The sequence below is a fragment of the Saccostrea cucullata genome, unplaced genomic scaffold (genome assembly GCF_032062105.1).
Source record: "Saccostrea cucullata isolate Sc308-1 unplaced genomic scaffold, CSIRO_AGI_Scuc_v1 ctg1464, whole genome shotgun sequence".
Taxonomy (NCBI): Eukaryota; Metazoa; Mollusca; class Bivalvia; order Ostreida; family Ostreidae; genus Saccostrea; species Saccostrea cuccullata.
Genome location: NW_026925647.1, coordinates 125,949 through 146,254, shown reverse-complemented (window position 1 = coordinate 146,254; position 20,306 = coordinate 125,949). Strand labels below are relative to the sequence as shown.

Sequence of the window (20,306 nt, the reverse complement as noted above, 5' to 3'; positions counted from 1 at the left end):
GTCCTAGTATCTACCATTGAAAAGTTATAGCCAAAGTAAAAGTTTGGAATTTTAATGTAAAAGTGTGTCAATTCCAAGCTCAAAAAGGTAAAAATCAAATTTGGTGCTACCTAAAACAAAGGTTTTGTCACAAGAAATGCACATGTAAAATATGAACGTCATATGTAGCTCTGCTTAATCAAAAGCTTTGCGGAAAAACAGACAGACAGACAGAAACACAGACAGACGGACGGATACGACAAAAACTATCTCTGAATCCTCGAATGCAGTGGCATAAAAAAAACTGAAGAAATTGCTTGAAACATTGTTTTATTTTTGATGTTTACGATAGACAGCATCAAAATGAGTGAACAGGTAATATTCTGCTACAATATAGGAGTGTTCAATCCAGGATAAAATGTTTCATAGTACTATAAAACTTAAAATGCGGAAATGGCTCAAATGCCACAACTCAAGGTTAATAGAGATATAACATGATTGTTTACATGAGTAGAAAACTCAAAACTTTCCTTCTTCAAGTTTAGGATGTGGAGCTTTACAATCTTGTCAATATAACAAGTGAAGTAACATCAATAATAGAAGCGGGGCAAAATTACCCAATTTAAACGCTGTCTTAAACTGGATAAAAACCAACATAATTTTACACAAAAAATGTAATAAAAGAACAAAAATAATGTTTTATGAGAATGCTCTTCATAAAGATGAAAGTATATTTCAATAATGGTCAGATTTATTTAAACGTTAAAATATAAAACAAGGGTTTTATGAATGTGACGCCATGCTGGCCCTATTTACGATTTGACATGAGGCATTCCATGTAATATCTATCATGTGCGTATATACACAGGTATCAAAACAAAGCTCATCCTGACACAATGCAATTACTTCTGCTGCACTATCATGTATATAACAGGTCAATGCTTACAGCTTATCTGAATTGTGACGTAATGAAATGAAAAATTAATTTTTACATGTTTCAGGTAGTCTTATACTCATATAGGGACGAAGAATACTTCTTAAGTAAATAAACCTTGTATTCAATTCCTGACAATTTTGTCAATAAAATTCGTCTCAAACTACACAACAAAATATCATCCTGACAAAAAAGTCATATAATGAATATAGATGTCTATATACGAATGTATCCAATAGTTTTATACGAACTGATCCATTCTACAGTACTACATTTATCGGTTATACACTAATTAGGTCTTTATCGGTTATACACTAATTAGGTCCACCCTTTTGACGAGTTTCTCTAGATTAGCGATCTCTGTCCGGAGTGAGGCTGATACCGTCTCCAGGGTCTCCCTCTTCTCTATCACCTGAATCGTCTGCGTGAAGGGGTCATAGCGCAGATCAGCGGGCCGCTTAATGGAGGAGGCGTAGTCTCTGTCAAATCAGCCAATCAAATATCGTTATCATAAAACCGCCAAAAGACGTAAAAAATCCAACACTTACACATATTGAGGCCAATTAGATACCGTATAGCAGGTTATTTTAGTGGGGTGCTAATTTTGGCTTATTTTAGCGTTTCAATGGTAGCCCGCTAAAATTTTAATCACTAAAATAGTCAGTACTCTTCTTAGTATTCATCTGCAAAGAGCTGAAACCCTGTTTCCACTAAAATAAATTTTGCCAAAATTATTTGCATACCGGTACCTTTGAGCAGGCAAAACGCCAAATTATACATCCGCTAAGAAAACCCGCTATACGGTACACTCTTAAGAGCAACTAATTAAACAACTTTACATATCATTTAGTCATCAGAAAGTATCACACGAAAAAGAAATTACAAAGTATGATATTTTAAATATTAAACAATCAATTGAGTCCGTTAGCTTACAACAATCAACATTGACTAGAAAATCCATTCAGTGATTATATTCATTAAAAGGAAATTGTCAGAGGATAAGAATTAAGTATTCCTTCAAATTTACTTCACAACTTTTAAGTATACTGTGTGCTTTACCTCATTTTTTGCATCATGTCTTCAAATGACTCGACAAAGAAGTACACAGGCTGTAGGTCTTCGTCTGTGTACTCCTGTACCGACGTCACTGCCGGGTTAAACGGAAGTTGTCTAGGGCTGTCTGAGAGGGCATGCTTCAGTTCCCCGTATGAAGACAGAGTTCCGGCGCCGTAGGCTCGGAGAGTTCCGTCTTGACGAATTAAACCGAATTCCACCGTAAACCAATAAAGCTGTCAATTAAAAAATAAGTTACTGAGCATAACAAGGTTTGACAAAGGGGAACAATAATAGTCTGTACATAATCAGTTTGTGAAAAGGTTACATAAAAAATTTGTAAGAATATATGTACATTTAATGTAGAATTTTTCATTTGATATGATATTATATTTAGATATTGATTCTTAAATGTGTAACACTGTATAAGACATAATAAGAAATAGCAATCAAAGAACTATTTACTTAAATGTACATATGAAGTTAATGCAATTCACGTGATAATGTAGAACTCTTTGACATTGAAGGATAAAAAGTTTACATAAGTGTCGTGCAGCCTCGCTTTGGCCTTGCTTACCGTCGCTAGTTTTTCTATATCCTGGTCTGAGGCCCCAAGTGACGCTAGTCCTATTTCCTGTGAGAACTGCGCAAACGCAGGAACTGACAACATCGGCACGTGACCTAACAACTCGTGGACACAATCTCTACCAAATAGTAAATACAGTAAATCTTATACAGAAAACAAGTAACAGCTTTTTAAAAAGCTTGCCTGACTAAATCAATCAATTTATCTGCATGAAGAGTTATAACCCTTTTGAGCAATACTTGGTGGGTTTAAAACATATCCTAACTTTATATTTTGAGAACCTTATGTAATTGAAATCTTGATTTTACTGAACTTGTAGAAGAATCATCTCTACACTGCATACTAAAGAACTTTGTAGTTGAAGTGGGGGGGGGGGGGGGGGGTCTGCAAGTGGAGTGATCTGCCCTTGGATCTTAATTGATTTCAAGCTACATTGTAACACCTATTATAAAACCTGTTATCAAATCACGCATTGTGAACATTTTAAAAGATGGATATAATTAAAAACACATTTTGTTGGAGTGTATTTTCTCCTCTGAAGTAAACAGTAGTAATGTGTGTTCATTATTTTTTTTCTTAAAAGGGAAGGGGGATGACACTATCATATAATACATGATATATTGAGAATGAAATAAGTAAAGGCTTTGTAGAAAAAAATATCCAAGATTATTCACTACTTTCTTATTTATCGTGTGCATCTGAACAAAGACATATAACAGTTCATGCTTTTGGAGACGATGGCTTGAACTATTATAGTTTATTATTATTGGACTCGTCCATTTATGGAATAAACCAACCGCGGGATCGGTAAACAAATTAAAAACATCATTTCTTTAGTGTTACATGTACATATACCATGTATACTGATGTATACGATATGTTGTTTTAAAGAATGGTATAAAACTTGTAGATATAATTTCTGAAGCATTAGAAGGAAGTTAAAAGGACAAACTTTATTTAATTCCATGGAAGTTAGCACACCCATTCATACAATAGAACAATCCAAGGAAAAGGCGCGAAGATAGCTTACTAGTGACATTTGGCGCGAAAAGAGCGATTCACCCCTTTCGTAGAATATAAATGGACTGATCCAGTAGTATAGAAATGCAGAAAAAAGGATACACGGACATGTTGAAACGGCAAATCATATGGAATAATCTGTTCCATTCAAAAAGATCAAAGGAAGTAACCACTGCAGTATTTCGCATCAGTAATATCTTTCTTTTTTCTGAAAACTGTTTCTTTTAAAATGCAGGTAAAGAATTCCAATGTAAATCAGCTTGCATAAAATCTAGCTCTTTAGATATGGTCGCACATTTTCGGATCTTGGAAATATCAATCCTTATACTGCCTGACGCCGTGACGTCAGGCAATAACAATACACTGGAAATTTTGTTACTGGTTAAAATATTTCATAAAATATGATAATATCAGTAAATTATACAGACTCCAGTTTTGAACTATGATACATGTTTCGTTCTAGCATAAACCTATATTCTTAGAAACGTCTAAGTCCTTTGCTAAATCATGTAAAAGCGGGTAACTTTCATATATAAAAATTTCAAGTGTTTTATCGTTATAAACTTACGGTTCCGGGGAATGGTCCGGCTTCGATCCGTGTCTTACATACTGCGTACACTGAAAGACCCGGAAGGCGAGACTGGCCAGGAAGTCTCTGGCAGAGAGTAAGCCAGAAACTGGACGGAGCTGGAATCCGGTTTTACCTGTTGTGCAATTCATAATGTATTTATAAGTAATGTACTAAAATTATTAAAAAAATATTTAATAGTTACAAAGAAATTTAAAAATCCCAATTAGTTATCAAACAAACGATACGTTTGCAAGACACAACAGTACTAGTCATGTAGGACGGGATACTTTTTGTCTGAATTCTGTATCAAATGTCTTTTAGGGGGGTTGCATGTATTTTTTTTTTAAACACTGATTCATGAAACTCATTTTTATGTCTCTCTCCAAATGTGATAAATATTTCAGGTAACATGAAGATGCAGATATTAACAGGTAAACATATGTTCCCATTTCCATTAAACAGACAGAGGTGTACCTTTAAGGAAGTTGAACACATACTTCCTTGAAATAAACAGATAAATACGTACGTTTAAGGAAGTTTGACACATCCTCTAGCTGAGGTATGGAGTTCTCGCTGTATCCACATTCCTTCTCCAGTCCCCAGAAAGCTTCAATGTGCTCACGACACGCATGCGTGGGGAACAGTTCCTTAAGGTGCCTGTACACGTGACCCCTGAGGTCAAATAACAAAATAATATTTTATTTATATATACATGTACATGTAATTATATTGAATCCCCCTTGATTTGTGGTTGGATATGATTTTTATACAGTGTGTGTGTGGTGTTTTTTTTTTCATCCCCAAGACTTGGCGAGGATACAAATCATATCCATTTTCACATTTTCTTCGTTAGTGATTCTTTTTATCCTAAGTTTTTTTTACATCACTATCAGTGTTTTACCCTTTGTGACGTCACAGCTACTGGATATCAAAAATATTAATTTAAGGAATTACTGTCTAGTTAGTATAGTATGCCAGGCCATCAACGATATCAGGAAACGTGGAATCATTTGCATAACGTGCGCAGCATAAATTACCCCACGTTTCCCAGCACCGTTAACGTCCCTGGCATACTATACTAACTAGACAGTGGTTCCTATTATGTTTTCATTTCATTGTGAAATAAAATTGTAGAATTAGATTTCAAAAATGTAGACTAATAGATTTAAATTATACGAGGCCTCCCATATCAATGTCATTAGTTCTCGCCATCTGACGTCAAACACAAAGACAGCACACGAGATTTACATGCATTTTTGGCCTTCTTAACGTCAGACACAATGTCAGAAGCGCACAAGATTTACATATTAGGCCTCTTTAGCTCCTGACCTATCGATTTGCCTAATTTACATTCCGGTAGAATTATTGAGAAATCAACTCCACTAACTTTCAATGAGATATTACAGAGAAAACAAACAGAAATGGAAATGATGAGTAATATCCTCGGGATAAGGGTGTACGCATGGGATATAAATGCATGTATATTACTCAACAGAAAGATTCTAATTTATTTTAAAGTTAAATTTTTGATTTTCAAAAAAAATTTCATTATCGGTCTATACCCAAACGTATGAGATTATGACTCTAAATTAAGAAGTTAATTAATTTATAGAATTAGCTGAGTTCAGTATGTTGAATTTCTTTCACTTGTTATTAGATTGTGGTTTTTAATAGTATACAGTATACGAAGGTATGTCAAAAGCATTATCAATACTATTGTGTTTTGATTTTCTGACGTGTGTTATGTAATTCTGATCACTAGGAATCGTTCAATCATTTTTTTATCTTGAACCATCCATCTTTGAAATAATATCCGAATTACAAAAATACAATTTGAAGTCCTTTGCTAATTGCATGACGCATTGTCAGACGGCAAAACCATTTCTCAGATCCCAAAATGTGTACAATTCTCCCCGTTCTTTACTCAGTAACGTTTAGCTCATTATTCATCCTCTATCAATTAATTAAGTCTGCATTAATATAAATCGTCGAACACTCTTTTATCGGGCTCGGGATACGCCAGAATCTGGGGGTAATTCGACGGCATTATGCTTCCAATAGTTCACCAATTTGTCAGCCGCTTAACTGTAAAACATATCCTTTAATAGATTCTAAATGCAAATACATTGAATGCCAGCAGTGGTTTCGGCCGGCGGAGGGATACAAAGGCCCATGATCGTTATCAGTCCGCGCTAATGGGACTTTTCCGATCTCTATCGCCGGCCCGGAATTTAATTCAGAAAAAAAATCCAACACGATTGTATTCTCAGATCTCTTTAGGGGAGTTGCTGACACGTGAGTTATAAACACTTGTTTTATTGGGTACTTTGTCAAATGGCTGCTCCACTTAGCTGATTCTATCAAAGCAGATCGAGACATTTTTTACTGCGCCAATTTAAATAGTCTAGTTTTTTTATGCAGAAAAAAAAACTTCAAAGATATTTTTCCGGAGTTGAGATTATTTTAGGTGAACATTCGTTGATTGGGTCATAAAATACCAAACCCTTTTAAACAGTCAAGCTAGGGCCCTGAATATTGTACAATACCTTAACACCTGATGTAACTGTCATAATGTAATATTAACAAAACACTATCGACAACTGATATTATTGTTCTTAATTAACTTATTGTGTCCCCGATGTTCGCATTACACCACAATAACTCGCGCCATTGTCTGCCCTTCCGACTCCACGTAAAAATATCTGGCGTTCTAATCGTAACCGATATTTTGTCACCTGCTTTATCAGACACGTATAGTCACGTGGGAAGAGTATTTTCTTGGTTTTTCAAACACTGAAGAGTTTTCCGCTTTATAACTTAACAATTGTGGTGTAATTGATGTAAATATTATCGCAGATGGATATTGTTTGAAATCTATGAGTTATATCATGTTAATAAAACTGCCATTTGTTTGGTCAATATTTTTTAATCGATACATCTCCAGTCTCTGTTATAACCGCACTGACATTTTATTCTAATGAAACAAATTTTTGTATGTTTTAGAAATTTACTTTAAGGACATACGCAACGTAGTTTGAACTTTTTTTTTGTCTTTTTCCATGGAGTAGAAGAGTATCAATTCTTGGAGGAACTGTGTTCTGCGTTTTAATGTATATATATATGGTGTTGTACACATTTCTTCTCACACAATTTTGGATAAAAGAAACATCCAGAATACATATTCACTATTCTTTATATATTTTTCTTTGAATCACCCAAAAATATTCATCAATTGATATCTTTCAAAAAAACCCTGGTAATGCATGCCGATTTTTTGTCTATAAATTTCTGATGACACTACAATCTTAAATTAAGAATATCTTGAAAATTATCAGTACGTTATGTATTTCCTTAACTTTCTACATAAAATCCTTTATAAAATATGTTCTTCAAAGGATTGAATATTATGCGCAAAAAATCGAGATAAGTTATAAGTAAATATAACTTTTATTAATCATTATAAGAGAACATTTTTATCAATTTAATATAAAATAATTAAGTGTTAAATGTGTTTTATTAGGAGGACTTGGTGGAATACTGGAGCCAGGTTGCCTTAGCATATAACTCCCCTCAATACAATGTGAGTATCGCTTTAAGCTTATTCCTCGGTCGAGTATTACATCAGTAGTAATTAAATTGCTTTACATTAAATTGTCAATAAAGGAGAACACTAAGTATGCTTAAACAATCTTAATGATTATGACGATGTTGGCTATATAACTATGCAAGGGCAATTATTCTACTTTGCGAATCAATCGTGTTTTTTATTAACTAAAATAAAAACTGGTTGTCCTATAATTCTGGGTCCACGCCTATCTTTTCCTTTAGATCTAAGCCTACTCACCACGTGGCTACCTCCTCCTCCGTGTACTGGACTCGGGGAATGGGATGACCACTGTGTTAAATATAATCACAAAATGTCACTAAATAGAACATACTGTTAGAAAATATTGAGCTTTTGGCTGAGTTACACATCCCTCGGAGCAGTAATATTAATTTTAGCAGGTGTTTAATTTTCGCTGTTTTCTTGGTATGATAATGAAGAGAAATTTAATTAGTTTCACGTATTTCGAAACGAAAGTTCGATTTAATGAAATGTAAATTGAATAAAAGACTTTGATGACCAAAACAAATCAGCTAATCCGTGACAAAAGGTTCATTACATATAATTAATATAGCGTGTAATTACTAAATTTACTATCAGTGTAAAGTTGACATATTTCTATTAAGAAAACTTCCTGTTCGATACTTTCTCTTCATACGTGCTCTTTTCGTTGTAATTGAATTAATATTCAAAATATTTTTAAAAGTGTTTGGAGAAACATTTCTTACTGTTTGTACTCGAACGCGATGTCCGCTATTTGTTTCCGGCGCTCCTTGTAAACTTCATCTGTAAAGCCCTGAAAACAGGAAGTGACGTATCAATGACAAAGATGGCGCGAAATTCAGATCTATTTGCATAATCAGATGTAGTTTCAATTTGTCCGAAAGGGGCTCTAATCAGCATACAAAAAAGGACTTGTGTTGTGTTAAACTAAAAAAGCCCCAGTATATTTCAAGTAAAAAATTTGCTAGATTTTTTTTGTTTTGGTTTTAGCTTGTTTGTTTGTTTGTTTTTATACAAAATATGTTCTATTCAGTAAATTCAATGCTGAAAAAACAATTATTATATAATAAAGACTAGTGAATAAATTTAATGTTAACAAAAGAAAAATGATTACATTCCGCTGAAGTATGTTTGTCTGTCAGTGATATTACTCAAAATTTTCTACTAGTTTGAAACTTGCATTGATGATTAGAACTTATGCATTGCATGAATTTGGGTTATTTCAAAATTAGGAGACAAAACAGGTACTTAACAGACTAGTTCTTTGAATTGAATATTTACAAGATATTTGCGCACTAATTTTCCCGGCTGTATTTCAGATGTTTAGTACTACTACACACCCAGATCGATCGTACTAAACATAACACATAATCACCAAATCAGGCTCTTATTAATGAATCACTTTATTTTTTTTCTTTTAAGCCGATCGTTCAAGCAAATGAAAACTCGCTAAATAGTTTTGTAATGCCTTTAGAATGCGTTTTAGTGGCGGAATTGTTCGGTTAAAGCGAGCGACATTATATGTACCGTGGTTTATGACGGACGTGAATGGCCACCACATTTATGAGCGGAGACGAAGTCAAAACGTGGAGGTCTAGATGTATTTACTTATTTTCTTTTCGTCGAGATCTGATTTTTATTCACGAGTAAATCAATTAGGTTAAAAGTCTCCCCGTCCGGTCCAAATTGATTCAAATCAATTATTAATGAATCAAAGTCCGTAAACTGGGTTTTTATTGTACCTTCTTCTTTATTTATTCCGTTAATTACGCCACAAAAAATCGCTTATCCCGCTAGTATTGCATGAAGCGAATGCACAAGGAGTTCAGAGCTAAATTTTGGATGTTCCATGTTATACATGTATTACCTTCCAAGCTGGATCGACTTTTAGTACTAGACAATTAATCAAAAAATGTTTTTATAGAAAGTGTGAGAGAAATGAAAAAAAACCCATCAGCATCAGCTAGTGCATAGAAATACGTGCATTTGCAATTTTGAATTTCTCCTTCTATTAAAAAAGCTTATTTAAGGAGTTGATGGGGAAAGAGAAAACAGATCGACTTTTAGAAGCTTTTATCGAGATATTTTCCGGAGACGTAACTTTACACACAGAGAGACTAGCAGACGAACAATGGAACGCACCGAATCATATTACATCACCCAGTTCAATGAAAACGGGGAACAAAATCATTTGGCTTGCCTAAAAAAAATTCAAGTTCAAACAACAATTTTCGTACCCAGACCCTAAACATAATCAACACCCGGGTTTGGAAAAAATTGACTTAGCTATGGTTACGTTTTATGGGGTGCGTTCGATTTGCTAACATCACTCGCATCAATTTTATTATATATACAAAAAGAGTTTCTAAATTATTTTTGATACATCGGTCGGAAACGCTTTAAATTTACAATTATGTTAATTGATCTATGAATACTTTGGACGGTTAAACTTCAAATCTTTGTCCATGCCCTTGTAAGATCTATGTATTTTGATGTTTATTATTTTTCAAAATATATTATGTCTTTTTTTCGACCATAGAAATGAAGCTGAAAGTTAAACAGAGGCATTTACTTACCGGGTGATCACAATCTAGCTCGGGTTCAAACTTTGTGACGAGATGTGTGCAGTTATCCAGCTCTGCTATGTGCCGGGGAAACCACGCCTCTAAAAAAAATTAGCTTTTATCAAAGTACTAAAAGTACTGGCACTTGGTGACTTCGTGTGCAAAATATTTGAACATACAACAAAAAAAAAAAAAGAAATGCTGAATGAAAAGAAACTTCATATTTTTGCATTCATTTACTTCTTTGTCTTTTTTCAGAGCTGTTTTTCCTGCGAAGCTATAGAACTGATTTTTTTTTCAATCAGAGGCCTGACCTTTAACCTCCGTTTCCTTGTCTCCAATGACCGACACCTCCACGGTTGATGGATTCTGCCGAATTGTGTTCATTAATGACGTCACTTTTTGGCGGGGACACACACACTGTATCAAAACATCAAATATGGCGCCCGGTTTCTGGGACTTCCGAGATTCTATGTGTTCCACAACAACCTTTGTCGTCTAAAAATGAAAAAAAAAATGCTTTTAAAATTGCTTTGTTTTTTAGAAATTTTGGTAAATATACACGTATTTCCAAAGGAAAAATGTTTTACAGTTTGAAAGTCAAATTCAAGTTCAGGGATTTATTGAATTCCGTCTCAAGCTAGTGAACGTCCTCGGGATATTCTCGGCTGTCTCCGTAAATCTCCGACTGTGTGTCTGGGTGAAGGATGTAAACATCGGTAAATAAATTCTTACTTTAGTTTGCAAAATACCTAAATAGCTTACTGTGAAAGACGAGTAAATTTCCACTTACGTTGTACCCTTTTTTCATTTTAAGATTGGATTAAACCATGCCACTGAAGCATACCGGTACTTTACCTCCAAATTCAAAATTTTGTAGAAAACTCGTTCCTTAAAAGAAATAAGTCCCCGGAGAACTTCTAAAATGAAGGATAAAACTAGAAAAGCAGGTCTGTACATGCGAAGCGAGTTTATGTAGGCTCTAATCAGACTAATTTCTTTTTTGGTAAAGCTGTTACTTTAATTGATTTCTGATGGACAGGACACTTATTATGCTCTCAGGTTCTAAATCTGAGATAAAAACGATCTCTGGACTCATCAAACACCATAACCAATACCAATCATAAAAATACATCTAACATGTAGCTTCCGACCTTCCCATGGCCAAATCCAGTACACTTGCTACACCCCAAATTCAGTTCACAGCTACAACCCCACTCCCGCCTTCCTTCCTACAGTTATACCTACTTACAAATCAAGCTACTAAGCTTCACCTTCCCAATTTCTCTTTCTTCATCTACAAGTAGTAACCCCATTTCATTCCACCTGCCAAAAGTACCCCTTTTACACATTCCACATCCAGTAACCCCATTTCATCCTCTACAAGTACCCAGCAAAACTTCCCAATCCAGTATTTATACTATGCTCTCACTCCAACTTTTCCCGTTATGTCCCCAATTACTTTATTCTGTCCCCCCTTAGCCAAGTCTCCCTCTACACAAGAATCATACATGATTCGATCCTTTGTCTCTACTTCTGCTTCATGGAGTGGTCGATCTCAGCTCAGTTACCATAAAGATAAGGTTTTGTAAAGAGTCTTAAAAGAATATTTAGTCTTGATTTAAGGATATCAGCCCCTTGACCAGGAACGACAACTCAACCCTTTAAAACGAATCTATCTTGATATTCTCATTTTTCGTGCAATATTTTCAATTTTGTTTTCGAAAAAAAAAAAAATTGAGAATAACAGTTTTTGAGAAATCGAATTGATTTTTCTTTTAAGGAAACTTGCCTTAGATACCATACAATGCTTAAATTTGAAGTGATCTATGGTATATTTGAATATTATCATAATTATGCACTTTAAATTATGATACAAACTGATGGAAATCGCAGAAGTAAAATTCATCTACTGCTCAAATATTTTTATTTTAAAAAATGCATTTTTTTCCAGTGCCCAAACGTCTCTGTTCTTTTACTAATGTTTGCTGAAAATAAATCTCTAAACCGTAGACTATGATTATGATATTTGAAGAAATAAAACGCTTATGAACACTGTAAATGCTGTTACTTTTCTGTGAGCAGTTTTAATGACTAAATTGGTGATTTTTTTTTTAATCTGAGAAATGGACTACATTACCCTCACAAATAAGAAAATAAACGCTTTAAAACGACGATATCTGTTTGTTTACACCGAGAGTTTTATTGTTTGGTGTTGATGTTCCAGGTTTTACAGACATAAAAAGATAAAATCAGATATTTTTTGCTAATTACGTTAATTGTCTAATTGGTGTGACGTCATTGTGCTTTTAGGGACATCTTGATCGTACTTGCACTATTGGCTTTCAGTAACTTTTCTAAAAGACTTTATTGAGAAAAAATGAAAACACTTCATTGCTCGATAACTGAAAAAAGTCACCAATATCTGCTACAAGTTCAAAAAAGAATCAAACAAATTACTGATCTATAAAAGGAGGTCAATAGGGTCAGATTAAAGTAGAGTTGTGTAAACCTAGTCTTGAGCAAACCCAACCACTCGGAACCGACTCCAGTAGCTGTTACATACATTAATGCGAGGTCCTCTTAAAATAGATCGGGGTGATTTAAGTTTCATTTAAAACAGAAGATCAAAGGCCCGGAAATTTAGACAGGTTTTTGATTATTGTAGAGTGACAATCAACTGCGTGGAAGCGCTGACGTCTGCTTTGAACGTATTTGTTTACAGAGGGTAAAAGGAGGAGGCTTTATTCTCCGTGCCGCGATGGATTCAAATTTCAGAGACCAAAGTTTGGGCAAAAATCCTATTGGAATACAGTAAAGCTTTATTACTTTAAAATGAGAATAAACAATAAATGAAGGTTCATATTCACAATTCATCCCTGAAATTCTAACGTCATTAGTTTTCATGGACGGAAATTTGACAAGTCACGTGATATAATTACGGCCAATTAGATCACTGTTAGACTCGGAGAAAATTAAGCATCCTGTGTGAATAGTGTTTGTTCAGATGAAAAGAAAAATCTCAATTAAATTGTTTTAAAATGCCAGAGTCCCAGTAATTACCCCTGCTTAAAACAGGCAAATGTTTGTATATGAAAAATTATCTAACCGACGTTTTATTTTTTGTTTGATATTGCCTTCTTTTCCAATGCTACAACTAAAATATAAAAGATTGCTGCGGATATGAATTGACTTTATCAGTGACAATAAAAGCCCACGATCTCACTTACTTCAAACACCCTAATAATCCGGGACAGTGACGAAGTCATTCCTTCTTTTAGTGTTACCAGAATGACGTAGACACGCGACGGCTCGGTTTCCACTGGTGACGTCGTCTCGCCATTTTGGATGAAGACTTCCTCTTCTTCGCTGATGGAGCCTCGGTTACTGAGTGTTCTCTCCCGCTTGGCAAATTCAATGTTTGTCACGGTTTCGAATTTTGCATCCTCGATTAAGCTTTTTCTCCGCCATGACCCACCGTGCTGAATGATAATAAAAAAGCTAAAATGTTATATTTATTGAATTAAACTTTTAAAACAAATTGCATTGGGTGGGGTTGTCCCTTCTTTTGCCGGACAAATAAAACGAAGTGAAGAAAGAGAGAAAGAGAGAGCGTTCTATACAAAGCATCAACTTAAAGTCAGAAATCGTTAATATATATGAGAACAATTAACAGACATTGTTTAAAAATATGGTCTTGTGGAGAAGTATTTTATAACAGATGACAAAATGCATTGCTTTCCATTTGATATGATAATTACTGATATATAGATGCTTTTTAGGCAAACAGACTGAATCGCTGAAATCTATAAAATGAAACACAGAAATGCAAAGAACTATTCCCGGTGTGGTGATCTTTGTTTTAATACTGTCTAGTATTTCGAAATTAAATTTTGTATAATTTTTTGTCTTTACATTGTAACAGTGAAAATAGAAACTTCCATGTAATCTCATGTAATCTCGCAGTTTTTGACTATCAGGAAATCTGGTGATGGACCCAGTGTCACGCCATCTCCGAGATCTCGTACTGCGACATTCAGGGCCGGTAATCATGAACTGTCCCCTATGACCTGTACACGTCATCTCTGAGTGAGGAGAAACCCGAACCTCTCTACTTTAACTCTGCTGTTTCGGATTTATCTTACAAGGAAATCAATGATAATCCATTCAAAAGCATTTGTGTTTTATTTTGGGTTTGCCTTTTTTATCTCGGATTTCAATGTTTTGAGTTGGCTTCGGATTCTATAAACAGTTGTGCTGACAGAACTTTGTCAATTCACCGTACTGATTTACATGCACTTGACGATGTGTTGTAAATTATGAGTGAATTTGATACTCCATGCAGATAGCTAACCAGACATTGTAGCATTTAAAAGTATTCATAAGTTACGTACAGAAACTGAAGATGATTTCATATCTCCACAAAATCTATCGGAATTCCCATGGACACCAATTGCGCCCCGTTATTAGCAGACCTATTTTTGTATTCATATGAAGCAGTATTTGTGCAATATCTTATGCAGGAAAAGAAGAAAACACGTGCTGTGGCCTTCAACTCGACATTTAGATATATCGATGACGTATTGTCAATTAATAATGGTAATTTTCATTCGATACGATGTATTACAATGAGCTTCAGATAAAAGATATCGCAGAATCTGACACATCTGTTTCATATTTGAATATCTTACTTGTAAAAGAAGTTAATGGTAATCTAACAACCAAGCTGTACGTAAACGTGATGATTTTAACTTTTCAATCAACTATTTTTTACTTATGCAGCAATATACCTTCATCACCTGCATACGGGGTTTATATCTCTCAGTTGATTCGGAAACACAAAAGCATGCTCTACGTATCTACGTAATGTAAAATTTCTAAAACGAGGTAAATAATTGACAAACAAAGATGCATGTTAATTATTATAGTCCTAAGTACAATCTTTTAAGGTATGACCAATGTTTAATTTAAGTTTGACAATTTTTGCAGCAGTTGGTCTAACTTCATGGTCAAAATCATGAGGTTAAATAGATGTATGTTGGCACTCCAAGAATGGTGGTATATTGTCACAAAATGCTCCTGTGAAATATGAAAGCCATACATTCTACTAATCCAGGATTATATACAAGTGTAATGGGAGAGGAGAAAATGCAGCGGACCAGACCGGGATTCGAACCCGGGCCCCCTGAAACTCCGGTCAGGTGCTCTACCAATTGAGCTATCTGGCCACCGGCGATCGAACCCGGCTGACCGCCACATTCCTCCCTCCTTAAAGGTCTTTGGCCCTCCAAAGACCCCAACCCAGGCTCATTCCTGACAGGCCTCTCACCTGTCAATTCCAGTGCATGGCACGGCACCAAATGTAATGGGAGAGGAGAAAATGCAGCTGACCAGACCGGGATTCGAACCCGGGCCCCCTGAAACTCCGGTCAGGTGCTCTACCAACTGAGCTATCTGGCTACCGGCGATCGAACCCGGCTGACCGCCACACAAGGTTCAAGTTTCTTGAATGGACAATCGGACAGGCAGACAGATAGACAGACATGGCAAAACAATACACCTATGAATCATCGATTGGGGGAATCAAAAACATGAGCTACATGTATTATTGAAGAATATCAATGCGAATTTGCACAGATAATCAAATTGAAATCTAATCACTCGAGAGAGATAGTTCTGTTTTGATCAGTACATCTGTATGCCTTTCTGTTGACTCAGTAATTTACAATATTAACACGATGTCTTCGTGGTGATGGGATCAGGCTTAATGTTTAAGTAGATTTTCCATTCGTCACTGATCTAACCTCGTCTGAGATCTGAAAAATTCATTAACTAAACAAACACTTGACGCTGACTTAAGGAGCTGGGTAAATACACGAACAATAGAAGAGGGCCTTCTGTCAACACGAGGCTCGGGTTATCTCCCATTGAGAGGGCGCTCCACATTCCAGCACATAAAAATTAAATCACGTGATAGACCAACTGATCAGCACAAAGAAACTGTACGTATTCACTAGACTAATACGAAAAAAAAATCGCTGCCTGATTACCTTGAACTATGTATCTTGATCTTAAAGGAGATTACAAAATAACAAAATTACACATAAGATAATATTTTGGGTAAATAAATGCAATTTTTTACGATTTTGTCAAAAAAACGGAGTTTTGTAACTGTTGTAGTCTCCATGTTATCTATATCTTTTCAAGAAGATGGGTAGACAAGGCGTGCAAATTGCCTGTATATACGTATACAATGTCATGTATGTAGCTTCTGATACAAAAAAAATCTTATTCAATTTGTGAATTATGTTTATTCTCCTTAGTTCTTATTAAAATTATTATAAACAAAACTTGTGACATTTAAATCCTGTTTGTGATATGACCATTGACTACATTTCTCGGAAAGATGCAGATGTTTTCATACAAATTTACTTTTAAGGTATAATGAGCCTTTGCTCTAGTACATTTTTGTTAAAACTTTTAGGATTAATTTTTAAAAATGGAGCGAAGTCCCAATTATATATGAGAATTTAACAAAACATGAGAAAATGATCCTTTTCTTTCCTTTTTACTGTGTGTATGAAAATTGATTTCATTTTACAGAATTTTACTGTTAAATGAAATATCAAAAAAAAATTTTATATTATTGATAGTTTTATTTTGCTCCTCATGTTTGTCGTACTTAAGCCATTTTTCTCACCTTGTTCACCCATCTTCTTTTTTTACATGTTAATTATATTATTTTTTATTTGGTAAATAAAGTTATTTTTAACCACTAAGATTAAGGTTATATAATAGATGATTATTTGACACCACATAGTTGAGTGAAAATGATGGACGATGGCGCTGCATGCTCATTTCACTCCCCGCCTGAAAAGTGGGAGGGTATGTAGTTTTCGGGATGCCCGTCTGTCTAGCTGTACGTCCGTACGCGTCCGTCTGTTACGCTTGGGTAGCTGCAGAGCTGTAGCGTTATGGCTTTGTATTTTAGTCTTTGACCATAACATAGACTAAAATAGAAAACCATAACGCTACAGTTCTGCAGCTAAGCTTTAGGGTACCCATTTCGAGTCCGCAACTCCCCCTTAAGCACTATGCACCTTTTTTACTTTTTAATCCTACACATATTTCGGGTCTCCCAGAGCAATTAAAACATAGAATTTGCCATTATGATGATAATCATAATACCTCTAGTTTTGATTTTTTTTCTACATGTATGTAAAAAAAACCCCAAATAAATGTATATTTTTAAAAAAAACCACAAATATATGCATATTAATATTATTTTCAGATTATGAGGCGTTAATTGAAAGTATCAGTAGAAAGCCTACAATGTGTTACTGTTACAATAATTATACGGTCCCGGTAAGTGCTTTTTTAGAGTCGATTTATGTCCCAATATTAGTTATAATAGTTATTACACACAGCGCTTTTGAGTCTGGTATCTCTGTATCGACTTTTGACTATAAATCCGCATTTCTTATGCAAATTTTCCAATATTTTATGGGTTAATTAAAACAGATGCATTCACGGGAAATAAAAACACCCCCAAACGTCGCCACTTAATTAATCTATTGTCAGTTAATTACTATGTCGGTATGAATCGCCATCTTAGATTAGATTAGAGAGACTTCCTCGGTTACGTAGTCTTTCTCTGAAATATTCCTTGAGCAGCCGAAAATTCTTGCGATGAAAATCCCCACATAAAGTCACCAGCGACAATATTTATTTAGCCAGCGACGATTAATATTTTTCGGTAACAATTTTTTTTAGCTAGCGACAATGTTCTTAAGTCAGCGACATTTTTTTTTCAGCTTTTAACCAGGGACAATATTTTTCAGCTAGCGACAATATTTTTCTGTCAAGCACGTAAGAAAATGTAAGAATTGTATAAAATTTTATTCATTTTTTCATCTGTTATCTGAAATGAAGGAATAATGTTAATTGAAATTAAATTTGTGCGGAGTTTAAGCTTAGCTTTAGTATGTTCTAAACTAGCAACTCGATTGAATAATGTAAAAAATCCAAGTTTAGAGATATTTTCATTGTTTGATTTAATGAAACAAATTCATTCTGAAATGATATTCCAAAACTAAAAGTCACTGATTCCAGTGGGGGTTAAAGCCAGAAAAAACTCATGAAAACATTGAAATATCTTGTTAATATTTTATGTACAATGTAATAATAAAATCGTCAATTTCAACAATTAATTGATATTTTTTCATTGTTTCCTTTTAGGATTATTTTACATCAGTGGATGCAGGATACAACGGGAAATTAAAAGGTTATACTTGCCTCAGTCTGCATTTGAGTCTTATTTTTCGACTGTGTTATAATTTATAAATAAAATATTTTCAATTCTTATTTTTAGTATTTATCGTTTGTATTTATTTATTAATTTTTTTTTTCAATTTGTGATTCTTCAATTCTTTTTTTTATCTTTTTAAACACAGCCATGTTGCGTGTATAAATTGTTCAAGGGAGATAATATAAAACCTACTCTATGAATAAAGTTTTACTATTCTCAGTATGTTGTTAATATTAACAGTGTTGACACACATGTAGAACATGGACATTTTGTCTGAATAATCACTCTAAATTTTATTCCTACCGATGCATGAAGAAAGATGATTTAATTTTATTGAAGTACCAGCATATCTTTTAAAAAAAGAAGTTCAAAGTTAAAAAAATAAAATTATTTTTAAATCAAATGAATTAGTATTTTTAGGTGAAGGGTGGTGGGTGAAAAATGCACCGGTTATCTTATAGGTATTCAAAGTGAAAATAATAGATCATTATAATTTTCATTTCAAAAGTTTTCCGTAAAATTTACAACTCAATTTTAGCGCCATTATTTCCTTTAAGGCGACCTTACCTCTTGACTGTAACTCTTTTGGAAAGCCAGGCGCCGCTTAACGGCCGCAGGATCCTGGGTAGGGGACATAACCGCGGGCTCCGTGGCGAACATGTTTCTCTCTCTCACTCTCACACCCAAATAATGTCGCAGTGTTAATTATCTAATCCTCGTTAAAGTTAATCAACAAAATTAAATTATTCTTCGCGATTGAAATCGTAAAATTTCCAAAAAAATCAAATTCCACCTTTGTTTTTCAATAAAAGCTAATATCCGTTTTTGGAATTGTTTTGACAAGAGTTTTTGGCAGCGATCTGACAATGGCTCGTTAATTGACCGTCACTTCTGCTGCGGTCCCTCTGGTACACGGATATAGACCATTCCAGACTCCCCTCTCCTCCTATATATAACGCACCATCGATCCCCCCGCAGGAAGTCTAGCCCACTCTCGTTATTCTGCGCGTGCTTGTGTTTCTATACCCCGAGTGTATGTTTTGTGTAATATCGGGCATATTTGTTGATATATATATTTTTATTAAACTTCATCGACTTTTCTCTTTTAAATGATATGGTATTAATAAATATTTTAAATGTTAGATAAACACAAACACGACCCTTTTCTCCTCCCACGCAGAAGAGTTCATTATGTGAGTAGATTCGGGGATCGAGCACTTAGCTAGATTTCACATTTGTATCAAAGATGTTGAAACATTTAAAAGCATGAATTGCAGTTGAATAGATGTTCATTGACTTTCGATGCTTGGGTTTACAAACGACACTTAATAAAGTCGATATTAACTTTTTTTATATAGCGATCGTCTGCTAAATGAAATTTGGCGCGATCTTTTCTGCTTCGCTCCGGTGGGGTTTTTGTTCAAAAGGCATCAAATGAACTCCTGAATTACAGCGCTATTGGGTTTTTTCTCCGTCTGTAATGCAGTAATCTGGAGGAGATTTTTTATATCATTTTCTACTTTTGATTAAGCTTTTGGAGCTCGATATGTTGACAAATATATCCCGTAATCGGGAACCATTAGAAATCAATGCTTCAGCGAGGCCCAAAGTCAGGTCCATTAAAATAAACAAATAACGACATCGACACTTCCAATAGCGGTACATCCGCCTCAGCTTTAATCAA

At 34.6% G+C, this 20,306-nt stretch overlaps 1 protein-coding gene across 1 annotated transcript; it reads right to left on the bottom strand.

Moving 5' to 3' along the window:
• Nucleotides 1–300: 300 nt before the first annotated feature.
• Nucleotides 301–19,774, bottom strand: LOC134269460 (tyrosine 3-monooxygenase-like). Its single transcript, XM_062751659.1, has 11 exons — nt 19,190–19,774; nt 13,545–13,796; nt 10,629–10,812; nt 10,327–10,415; nt 8,476–8,543; nt 7,988–8,038; nt 4,670–4,815; nt 4,141–4,276; nt 2,544–2,670; nt 1,973–2,202; nt 301–1,392 (listed from the first exon to the last, which is right to left on the bottom strand). The coding sequence occupies exons 1-11, from the start codon at nt 19,280–19,282 to the stop codon at nt 1,221–1,223; spliced, it is 1,548 nt and encodes a 515-aa protein (XP_062607643.1). The 5' UTR covers nt 19,283–19,774; the 3' UTR covers nt 301–1,220.
• Between the last annotated feature and the right edge of the window lie 532 nt (nt 19,775–20,306).

Excerpts from the sequence above, each read along its gene's own strand:
- LOC134269460 (XM_062751659.1), bottom strand. The coding sequence starts at position 19,282 with ATGTTCGCCACGGAGCCCGCGGTTATGTCCCCTACCCAGGATCCTGCG. Across the intron at positions 8,544-10,326 it reads AGCTAGATTGTGATCACCCG|GGCTTTACAGATGAAGTTTA; the intron begins GTAAGTAAATGC and ends TCCTGTTTTCAG. Across the intron at positions 8,039-8,475 it reads ATCGCGTTCGAGTACAAACA|TGGTCATCCCATTCCCCGAG; the intron begins GTAAGAAATGTT and ends TATTTAACACAG.